At 32.3% G+C, this 12,498-nt stretch overlaps 1 protein-coding gene across 1 annotated transcript in view; it reads left to right on the top strand.

Annotated features, from left to right (window-relative positions):
- LOC143064106 (cubilin-like) overlaps positions 1-12,498 on the top strand; it is a 127,987-nt gene that overhangs the window by 69,671 nt on the left and 45,818 nt on the right. Inside the window, exons 20-32 of the mRNA XM_076236687.1 lie at positions 257-413; positions 996-1,177; positions 2,088-2,253; positions 2,760-2,985; positions 3,375-3,505; positions 4,467-4,653; positions 5,738-5,898; positions 7,193-7,374; positions 7,729-7,882; positions 9,088-9,269; positions 9,776-9,935; positions 10,347-10,528; positions 11,432-11,600. Of these exons, the coding sequence (XP_076092802.1) occupies positions 257-413; positions 996-1,177; positions 2,088-2,253; positions 2,760-2,985; positions 3,375-3,505; positions 4,467-4,653; positions 5,738-5,898; positions 7,193-7,374; positions 7,729-7,882; positions 9,088-9,269; positions 9,776-9,935; positions 10,347-10,528; positions 11,432-11,600 (2,239 nt within the window). The remainder of the gene's footprint in view (positions 1-256; positions 414-995; positions 1,178-2,087; positions 2,254-2,759; positions 2,986-3,374; positions 3,506-4,466; positions 4,654-5,737; positions 5,899-7,192; positions 7,375-7,728; positions 7,883-9,087; positions 9,270-9,775; positions 9,936-10,346; positions 10,529-11,431; positions 11,601-12,498) is intronic.

Consider the following 12,498-nt stretch of genomic DNA (forward strand, 5'->3'; position numbering starts at 1 on the left):
GCGTTCAAATAGATTTCATTTTACTATAAAAAAGGTATATAAGAATGAGGACCTTTTACTCAAATCTAAAGGAGTAGTTTTCACCTGAAAATAAGAACAGTCCTGGGTTTGTGCTTTATTTTTGTTCTGGCTGTATGAATCATAGTGAATCTGTCAAGATGAGCAATTCAGATTCTTTTGATCCACTCATTAGAAACATAATGGGCATGTATCAAGAATCTGGAACCAATGTTAAAAACTTTTCTTTTCATTCCAGGTGAGAGATGGATCTGATGAGAATGCAGATCTTTTAGGTCGTTGGTGTGGTAATGAAGTCCCTGCAGTTTTGACCTCAACGGGAAATAATCTATATATAGAATTTAGATCAGATGTCTCTACAGCGGGAAGTGGATTCAAAGCTGACTACACTACAGGTATTCAATATCTTGATTAGTAAGCCCAATTGCATTTTACATGTATGAGATCACATTAAACTACACTAGAAGATGCCTGTGAAACTGCTATACAATTGGGGTAGTGTTGAATCAAAGAGTTTTTAAATTTCACAAGCATTACGTCAAGTGAGCATGCAAGAAAGAGACTATATAAATCAAGATGGATAACAATCTCTTAATTGAGTTATTTTCTTAAAAGTTGTCATTTTCTGTAGAAAAAAGAATGTTTCAAAGACAAATTTAGAAAGTACAAAACACTACATTTATATATCATATCACAAATATTTCCGACTTTGTATGGTTTCAGAGGTAATGTGGCTCAAGGAAATCGGTCGCTTCCTTTGAAATTAGCATATCAAATGCCTACTCAGTGGTCTAGAAATGGCGAAACCATACATAAAAAATACAAAAAATGAACTGTTTTATAGAAAATTAATTTAGATTGTAAGCAAAAGTAAACATGAAGTGACTCATCGCATGTACAGTTGAACTGATTTTAAATTTTGAACAAGTGTTTGAGTGTGGAAGAATTTCTATTTATTCACTGGATACTGATTGTAGGTTGTGGAGGAACATTTACAACCGAGGAAGGGACCATTCAGTCACCATACTTTCCTGACACCTATCCTGGTAACAAGGAATGTATCTTCATCATTAGTTTACCTGCTGGCAGCAGGATTACGTTGACCTTCAGATCTTTTGATGTGGAAGACTCATCAGATTGTAGCTATGATTATGTAGAGGTAAGATTTGATATAAACTTTTACTGTTAATTTTTATTATAATTCAAAAAGATTATTTCTGTTTTTTAACATAATGGAATGAAAGGCCTAATTGAATTTTCAAATTACATGGAATTTGTCGCCCTTGTTTGCATAGATGTAACACAATTTCTGAAATTTAGACAGGTCAGCTTGGCAAAATTTGAATAGCCTGACAAAGAGGAACTGGTTGTGGGGAAAATTTTCATTTCTTTCACAAAACATTTCTGTCAGACATAAAACTATATTCTTAGATTTGAGAATGGAAATGGGGAATGTGTCAAAGAGACAACAATTCGACCATAGAACAGACAACAGCAGAAGGTCACCAATAGGTCTTCAATGCAGCAAGAAATTCCCGCACCCAGAGACGTCCTTCAGCTGGCCCCTTAACAAATATTTTTACTAGCTCAGTAGTAATGAACGCCATACCTTGTTCTCATTTATTGTTTTGCTTGCATGAAATGTTTTATCAAGTTATGATACTGTGTTATAATTCTGGCAGGCAGATTGAGAAAGTAGTGTATATGTGTTGTGGAATTAATTACTGGTACGATTATCAACATTGAGCCTTTACACTTTGATGACTGGGCATAAAGATGCATATCTAACTTGTATACCTATTTTAAGTTGTTTTGTCAGTCAGATATTATAAAATTGAATGATACATTTGACTAGTGAAGAGGGTTTCTAAAGATTCACCATATGTTAATAAAACTTGAAGTGCCTGGTTTGTTTGTACTTTTGTCATTGTATTTATACCTTAGGGTGGTATTGTAAAGAGAGGCAACTCTAAATTTAACATAAGGACAAATCAAATCGAACTTCTTTTGAGTAAAGAAAGCAATAAAAAATTCATTATTGAAAATATTGAAACGAAAAACTTTTTCAGATTCGTGATGGAACAAGTGATGATTCAGCAGTTCTCAATAAGTTTTGTGGCAGTCAGGTTCCTGACCCAGTAACAACAACACAGAACAGCATGTGGGTTAAGTTTGTCTCTGATGGTTCAGTCCATAATACAGGATTCCAAGCAACATATGCTGCCAGTAGTGCAGGTATTGACCTATTGCAAATGCAAAATAATAATATTGATTTTCTACATAAGCAAATGACAATAAGATTTAAGTAATATCTTCAACAAAAAGTAAATGTATTATGATTGATAATTCATAAAGAAATGCATTTATACCATGCAAATATTTTGATACTTCTACATCCAAGCTGGAGTATCTGACATCCAAGTGTAGTGAGAATATAACCCTTTTTGGTAATGTTTTAAGGTATCTATTGTTGAAGGGAGGATATGAAAATCATAAAAATTATCCAAAACTTAAACTTTAAAATAAATTTATTATAGACAATTATTTTTGAAAACGTGTTTGTAAAAGGTGTATGGACATTCTAATTGCCAATGCAACAACTCTCCATCCAAGTTACACTTTGTAAAAGTTAACCCTTATAGGTCAAAGTACAGTCTTCAACAACTCTATAATACATGAACTAGTAAAACAGTGATTAGTAAAAGTGGTACAAAAATTTTAATGAACAAATACATTTTCAGCATGTGGCGGTGTACTGACAGAGGATACTGATAGCTTTACAAGTCCTGGTCATCCCAACACTTATCCACATGGAGTTAACTGTACATGGCAGATAAGAGTCAGTCCTGGTCATGTCATACGGCTGACCTTTAACACTTTCAGCATTGAAGATAATTCTGGCTGTCGTTTTGATTATGTACAGGTTTTTGACAATGCAACAGCAACTCCTGGCAGTGGTCTAGGAAGGTAGTGTTTAATTTCATAATCTTGTGTTCTTGAATTGAAAGGCATTATAGGGATAAATTTATTTCGTCTTACAGAGTGCTTTGTATCATAAAGACTTTCTTACTAAATGCATGCATGTTAACATAATATTATTCAAGATTGTCTGTTCTCCTAGCTTGTACCTTTTGTTTAGGGAGCAAATAAATCTAAAATGAGGATTCTTCTTTTGTTCCAAACAAGAAAAGACAAGTTGATTATGACTTATTTAATAAAATATGCAAATACATGTATTCATGTTTGCCATTATTTGGATACTGAAATTATTCTAGATAAAATTATCTGTTTTTACCATTAGAAATTCATTTGTAGCAGTCGAATCAGAAAAAAATGATGGATTATTTTTCTTTCAGAAAATGTGGCTCCACAATCCCTCCAGTGTTGACATCCTCAGACAATGTAATGACGGTGGTGTTTGCATCTGATAACAGTATAGCACATGAAGGATTCTCAGCCTCTTACGTTGCTCTTAATGCTTCAACATGTACGTAAATGTATGAAAGGACCAATTAGAAAATAAATACGTGTTACATATTTTCCTATTATTTTTGCCTCATTACATCAACCAAACAATGGGGATAAAATTTTGTTTTCAGGAAGGGTAAGCTGTTGTAGTTGCACAATTGGCACCCATGATGTTTTCGATAATGCTAAAAACCAGGATAATTGATAAGCAATTGAAAATCTATAGAAATGATAATATTGCTGATGTCTTTAACTCATTATAAGAGTTACTGGTATTGCTCTTAGGTAGATTGGATGTTATCAACTATCTTGGATTGTAAAATAGCAGAACACAATTAGTCTAAATCTTTCATGAAACAGGCATATTTTAAGAGAAAAATGTAATTCATTCATAAAACTTTTCAACTCTATGGAAAAAAAAAACGTGTGTTTATCATATTTTTATAACTGTCTTGCAAATACAGAAAATTTTCTGTTTGATTATGTTTTTTCCAACTTTTGCCATATAAGGGGTGATAACTCAAATAATGTTAATATTGTGATCTGAATTTACCTATTTCACAAGTAGAGGAATCCTATGACAGAGTCAACATACAAACTGCTGTATAAGCATGTAACATTTACCAGTGAATCTTATACTCCTATTAATCAATCAATCAGACATATTGTACAGATGTGTGTGTGTGTGTTCATTTCTTGTTATTTCAATACAGACTTTAATATGAATAATTTTAATCCTCTCAACAGTTAGCCCACTAATATTTCATAACTGCTACAAAAACTATAGTTATATTTGTTTGATAAAAATCTTGCTATTTAGAGTTGAAGTAATATGATAATATCTTTAAGACTATATATGTGTAATCCTTCTTGATGTATTCTATCGTTTATGTAAAACATAAAACAAATTACCAAAAAAACCCCAGTAATACTGCTACTACAGTTATTGTGTCTAACTATGATCTATATATATATTTCAGTATGTGGTAACCCTTTGACAGATCGTACAGGACTAATTACCAGTCCCAATTACCCTAGCAACTACCCACATAATAGGGAGTGTGTATGGACAATTACAGCTAATGATGGCAACCAGATTTTACTGAATGTTACAGATTTTGAATTGGAAAGACATGACTCGTGTACATTTGACTTTTTAGAAATCAGGTATGGTTATTAGATAAAGAGGTTGGTTGTTTACAGAATAAACTCTCATCACATCAATTTTTGCAACAAAATTGCAGTGTGTTGATTTATCAGTACTAACATTGGCATTGTTTGAAGCTTCTGTTTATATGCTCAACCTACCATAGTAGAAGGGCATTATGATTTCTGGTCTGTGCCTCCGTTTGTTCATTCATCTGTCTGTCTGTCCCACTTCAGGTTAAAGTTTTTGGTCAAGGTAGTTTTTGATGAAGTTGAAGTCCAATCAACTTGAAATTTAGTACACATGATTCCCTATGATATGATCTTTTTATTTAATTATCAAATTAAATTTTTGACCTCAATTTCACAGTCCACTTAACAAAGAAAATGATAGAGTTTCAGATTATAGTTTTTGGTTAAAGTTTTTGGTCTAGGTAGTTTTTGATAAAGTTGAAGTCCTATCAACTTGAAAATTTGTTCACATGTTCCCTATGACATGATCGTTTTAATTTAAATACCAAATAAGATTTTTGATCTTAATTTCATGGTCCATTGAACATAGAATATGATGGTGCAAGTGGGGCATCTGTTTACTATGGACACATTCTTGTTTAATGGATGAAAATGGTTCATTTATATTCCTTTATTTACATAATTATGTTTCTTAAAGATGTTTAAAGTATATCTAGCCGGTATTAAGAAATGGATAATGTTGAAAAAATTGATGTTAGATTTGCATACCTTGTTTATCTACTGTTGCTGAATATTTATATTGAATATAATAAAAAAAAAAAATAATGATGATGATGATGACATAATTGTAAAATATCTTAGCAGCCTTCATACATATATATATAAACAATGATGAATACAAATTTATTGTCAGCAGTATAATTACAGCATCAGTAAATACTAAATATCTGTTCTATAAGCTTGAATATTTTGGAAATGAGGTGCATGCATTCAGCTTTGTTACTCTTTAAGAATGTTCCTCCTTAAGTAAATACTAAATATCTCTGTTCTATAAGCTTGAATATTTTGGAAATGAGGTGTATGCATTCAGCTTTGTTACTCTTTAAAAATGTTACTCCTTATTAAATTCCAGAAATGGAGGATACCAGACTTCACCATTACTTGGCACATACTGTGGCACCACGATTGATCCAATAATACGTTCCCATAGCAACCAAATGTACATCAAATTTAAGTCAGACTTCTCACGGTCAGCAAAAGGATTCCAGATTTATTATGATTCTACAGCCTCTGGTAATCATGTACAGATAATTAATATTTATGGGAAGGATGAGGATGGAGGAAGGGGTCTCATCCTGAATTCCTATGGGAAGGATGAGGATGGAGGAAGGGGTCTCATCCTGAATTCCTATGGGAAGGATGAGGATGGAGGAAGGGGTCTCATCCTGAATTCCTATGGGAAGGATGAGGATGGAGGAAGGGGTCTCATCCTGAATTCCTATGAAAATAATGTGCATCATGATATAGTTAGATCCTAAATTTCTCAATTACTAATACTTCAATTGGCTATTTCTGAATTCAAAAAAATTTAACAGCTCAATCCTGAATTTCAGAAAAAAAGGTCCTCCCCAAAGAATGGCTTGTAAAAGATAATAAGCATGCAGTTAACTGGAAGAAGCAAACCTACAATTTGAAATTTACAATTCAAGAATACTGTTCCCAATGAGAATTTTTGGTTAAATTGTCTCTACAGATTGGAAACAAATGTCATACCTGGGTAATGTGTATCTTTTAAAACTGCCCTAAGCATGATTCTTTTCCTCAGTTAGAATTTTTATGCTTAAAATGATCATATTATGTTCATATCATGTTCACTAAACATATGATTATATCTGATGCAGAGGATCGGAAGGAATGTACCTGTGTAAATGCTGTCAAAAAGGTTTGAACTTGCACAACCAAATAGATGAACTAAGTATTTTGTAAGACAAGGCTGGTTTAATCATTGTAGTATGTGTTACATATTTTTTTTTTTTTTGCTCATTTTTTGTGTAAAAATTTAGGCTGTTACTTTTGATCAGTTTTATCATTTGAATTATTTTACATTGTCATTTTGGGGCTTTTTATAGCTGATTATGCGGTTTGGGTTTTTTTATTGTTGAAGGCCTTACAGTGACCTATTGTTGTTAATATCTGTGTTATTTGACTCATTGGCTATCATACCACATCTTCTTTTTTATATTAACATTATTTTTTTATACTTCAGTTTTATAAACAGGACATAATGTGATGCATTTTGGATTTTTTAAAATTAATATTAGAAGTCCATGTTTTGTCAAATAAATAATTAAGATGAAGTAATGCTTATGTAATGTATATGAAAAACCCAACAAAAAACCAAAAGTTGAACATTATCTAAAGGATCCCTCATCCTGTCCAAGGAATATTGGACAACATATGTTAAAAGATATTAAAATGTGAGCACATGAAACCTATGTTAGACTGGGAACATAACCCTGTGTCATCTTAAATGTATAACCCTTTTGTTGTCTTTCATCTATAATTCTGTGGCATCTTTTATCCGTAGGTTGTGGAGCTGATTTGACTACACCAACAGGTAGTTTTGTTTCTCCTAACTATCCAGCTCCATACAGTCACAATGCTGAATGTTTCTGGACTGTAACTGTCTCCAGAGGGAGTACTATAACATTGGTCTTTGTAGACTTTGACCTTGAAAATCATCACAGATGCACATATGATTATGTAAAGGTATGCTGTACAGAAATATTATTTACATATATCTAATATGATGCATTTATTAAAGGAAACATTTGGTAAACATCAATTGGACAGCAACATAGCAAAGACAAAAAAAACAAACATATAAATATTTGTTATTTTAAAATAGACAAAAATGTGTAACATTTTCCAAGCTGTAAATGTCTTAATATTATAAATACATTTAACAATGATTTCCTGAAATTTTCAATTGATGTATCCAAACCATTTCCAGTGGTTAGAAAAGAATGATATTGTGAATGGGATAAAAATCACATCAAATCATTACGAAATTGAAGTATAGATTATAAATGATTTGCTGTAAATCTTGCTCATTTGATTTAGGTCCGAGAGGGTGGACCACAAGGACAGCAGCTAGCTCATTATTGTGGATCACAACCACCAGATCCTGTTACCTCTAACACTAATAAAATATGGATAAAATACAGGACAGACAACTCTGTATCAGGAAGGGGATTTCATGCTACATACTTTTCAAGTAAGTATTGTGTATATTTTTATGACCCACCTTCGATAGTAGAGGGGCATTATGTTTTCTGGTCAGTGCATTTGTCTGTTCTTTTGTCTGTTTGTCTGTTGGTCCGTCTGTCTGTCCCGCTTCAGGTTACAGTTTTTGGTCAAGGTAGTTTTTGATGAAGTTGAAGTCCAATCAAATTGAAACTTAGTACACATCTTCCTTATGATATGATCTTTCTAATTTTTATGCCAAATGAGAGTTTTGACCCCAATTTTACGGTCCACTGAACATGGAAAATGATAACTAGTGCAAGTTTCAGGTCCACTAAACATAGAAAATGATATTGCGAGTGGGGTATCCGTGTACTATGGACACATTCTTGTTTAAGGATTTTAAGATAATTAAAGGTTACTGTAGATTAAAATAAATTATTTTTCATGGATTTTGGGGGTAAATCCCAAATTTAAATGCTTAACGAAAAAAAAAATTTGAAAAAAAAAAAAACATGAAATCAAATATCCTTGAAAATTTCGCATGAACCATAAGCAACTGTACTGGTACTTATGACATTGAATAGCAAAGAGAAGTAACTAACCACGGAAACAACATTATGACATTAGTCTGTTTTGCTCATTATCAAAAATTATTCTGGCTGTAAGGTGTCATCTACTAATGGTAACAAATAATTTTGTTGTGATATAAATGAAGTATGTCATTACGCCCAGATTTTTAGTGCATCTAAGAGCTCGAGACAATGTCTGTGCCATCATTTCTAGATCTTGATTGATTTAATCAACTTCTATGTGTTCTTAGCACACTCCCTGAAAGTTGTTTGTCATATTGGGGTATAGAACTGTGGTCGACAGTCCCATGTCAGAGAAGGTCGTGATTATCATGTAGAAAGTTCATTGTTTATTTGTTGTATTCTCCTATGTACATTTTTTATTTGTTATTGCTTGACCCTAATCAGTGTCAATTTGCAATAATTGAAAGATTAATATAATGTTACCTCAATCCATGATCATTGGTATCCACTAAAATAAATAAATCTGAAGTATTTGTAAGTTTTCGTGTTGAAGTTTTGTTTGCCATGTATCATGAAAATGTATAACAAGTGAACAGGCCATACCTTAATATTAAGGATGTCAAGTTGGAAAAGAGTTGATAGGTTTTACAGAACAAACTGAAGTTCTTGAAAGCCTTCAAAACTATTTCTGTATTTTCAGATTGTAATGTCAGACTGACATCTTGGAGTGGTGTGATAGAGAGCCCTAATTTCCCTAATGCATACTATCATAACAGGAACTGTACCTGGACTATAGAGACCACTATGGGGAATACTATTAATGCTTCATTCTCACACTTTGACATAGAATCACATTCTAGTTGTCTGTATGACTATTTACAGGTATGTATGTAATTATAGATTTTTCATATACTCATATATGTATTTTTTATTTGTATGCCTGAATACTATTTTATTCACAGTGGAGCAGTTGAAAAAAATGGGTGTTCTTTGTATAAGCAGTGAAAATACTTGAATATAAATATCTCACACTTAGAATTCAATTTCTTAAGCTGTGTACAGGGGAGCCATGAATTTCAAAATTCCATAAATCAGAAATATGCAGACTTTATCAACACCATGAAATTAGATATCCCTAAAAGTGCAAGTTTTTCTCAATCCATGAAATTTGGTACTCTCAAAAATAAACAGTATTGTTGATATCTGATAAGTAGTGGTTCAGATTTAATAAGACAATTACATCCATCCTAGTCCATAGATATCCAGATTATCATCTTGTGAGACTTTTTTTATTGTTGTCAAAAGTCTGTGGGGAAAACATCCCTAAATAAGTTGACAATTCTTATTATCCATTTCCTTTAAAATATTGTAAACTGTATTTTCTGTAGATACGTGATGGTGAAAACATGGAAGCTAATGAGATTGGTCAATATTGTGGCAGCAGCTTGCCACCAACTATTGCATCCACTGGAAATACACTGTGGCTTAACTTTATGTCAGATTATTCTGTGGCTGGCAATGGATTTAGATTGGAATACATTACAAATGGTTTGTATACTTCTTATGAATTATAAAGATACATATTTTATCCATTACACCTTTTAAAGTTTATATACAGAATTAAACGCTTTGTCAATGTACTATAGTTGGAGTCTGATCTTACCATATTTGTAAGCATATTTTAATGCAGAAATTTACACTGATTTTGAGATAAAATTAAATGGTAAGGGCTAGTTACAAAATAAATTTAGAGCAAATTTACATTTCACATATGAGAAACTACAAAAGAAGTCATTCATATAAGCAAATGAATATAACATATTCTGTATACATGAACATCATGTATACGTCATGCATCAATGATTTTAATTTGAGCCTTTATTTCTAGTCTTGAGAATTTTAAATGTGAACAATAGTTTGAGACAAGATTCATTGTATGTTATTATTTGTGTTTTACAGGCTGTGGTGGATATTTAGTGTCAACAACCGGAAGTTTTACCAGTCCTAATTATCCCAATCCTTATCCACATCGACGGGAGTGTGTCTGGATGATATCTCTACCTACAGGCAATGCTATAGAACTGACAATAGTCGACTTTGACCTTGAAACCCATTCTTCATGTCAATATGATGTTTTAGAGGTAAATAGTCGCAAAAAGTCATCATTGTTTTTTTGGAAGAAATTTCAGATATCTAAATGACAAGTCAGGGCTTGTAATTTAAAAAAAATCCTGTTTGTTAGTTGTAACAGAGCCTGAAAGTATATGCATAAAGTAAACTTGCAAGTATTTTAAGGAATTCAACAATATGCCTTGGAACTCCAAATCGGAATCACATTTCTTGGATTAATAAGATTTTTTGTTGCAACTTATAAAAAAAAATCAAGTTCAAGATTGAGAGTTGCACATATGATGTAATTTGATATTTGAAACATTCAGTCAAATGGCTTATTTTCTTTTATCTGTAGAACCACCAAAATCCTGTGCATCTCTATTCACAAAGTAATATCTTAAAAGTTAATGATATAATCCTTACAATGTTATTGTCTCCCCTATTAACATTTTTTTCTCATGTGCAAGCAATGCATATTTGTTGTTCCATATTGTTATTTTTTATCATTTCATTGTCAAAATAAAAATCATTGTATGAAATAAAACGATTGTCAATGATTGGTCAAATATTTAAAAAAAAATCTATTTCAGATCCTATTTCTATTAAGGATTGATTAATGTTTATGTTCAAAATAAATTAAGGTGGTACCCAACACTTTCACTAAAATTAATTTGGCTCGTTTAATTTTCATAAAATTTTTACAAAGTATTTACTTTGACCCTTTAACAAAACTATGAAAAATTGAAAAAATTTAAACCAAGCGTTTTATCAGAAAAAATACACTGGTTATATAGCAGTTTGACAAACACTAATTTTGATCATTGAGAAGCTTTATATTGCGTTCACAACGCAACGTAATTAAAACGTTTAGCTGATATTACAGAGTTATCTCCCTGTAGTGTTAGGTACCACCTTAAACAAAACTCTTCTAGGTGTATGAAGGCTCAGACACATCAGGACCCCAGCTGACTAAGATTTGTCACAAACAGAAGAAACCACAGCTGTTGACATCTAGTGGCAATATAATGTATGTTAGGTTTGCCAGTGATAGTTCTGTCAGTGGTAATGGATTTAGAGTAACATACAGAGGCATTACAGGAGGTATGTGGTCAGTTTAACATGTACAATTCTTTAAAATACACTTGATTTATTAGTTTTTGTGGGATATCAAGTTTTGTGGATTGTGTGGATAAAAGGGAACCTCAAATTTAAATGTAAAACACAGTACACATTTTCTTTAGGCTTTTGTGCAGACTTGGCAAAACCAAGAAATCATGAAGAACAAATATTTCTTCAAAATTTTACTTCTATTTAATCATCTTCTTGGTACATACTAAATGATTAGACTCAATCTTAACTTTTAAAATGAGAGGGATGCTAGTAGATTTTTAGCTCACCTGGCCCAAAGTCCGTCGTCCGTCGTCGTTAACTTTTACAAAAATCTTCTCTTCTGAAACTACTGGGCCAAATTAAACCAAACTTGGCCACAATCATCATTGGGGTATCTAGTTTAAAAAATGTGTGGTGTGATCCGGCCAACCAACCAAGATGGCCGCCATGGCTAAAAATAGAACATAGGGGTAAAATACAGTTTTTGGCTTATAACTCAAAAACCAAAGCATTTAGAGCAAATCTGACATGGGGGTAAAAGTGTTTATCAGGTCAAGATCTATCTGCCCTGAAATTTTCAGATGAATCCGACAACCTGTTGTTGGGTTGCTGCCCCTAAATTGGTAATTTTAAGGAAATTTTAGTTTTTGTTTATTATCTAGAATATTATTATAGATAGAGATAAACTGTAAAAAGCAATAATGTTCAGCAAAGTAAGATTTACAAATAAGTTAACATGACCGAAATGGTCAGTTGACCTCTTTAGGAGTTATTGCCCTTTTTTACACGCCCGTCGTCTTTTAGACGGGACGTATTATGGTATACCGTTGTCCGTCCGTCCGTCGTCCACACTTCAGACAATAACTCAAAAGCACTTTCACCAATTTCC

Source organism: Mytilus galloprovincialis, chromosome 2, assembly GCF_965363235.1.
Source record: "Mytilus galloprovincialis chromosome 2, xbMytGall1.hap1.1, whole genome shotgun sequence".
NCBI classification, from domain to species: Eukaryota; Metazoa; Mollusca; class Bivalvia; order Mytilida; family Mytilidae; genus Mytilus; species Mytilus galloprovincialis.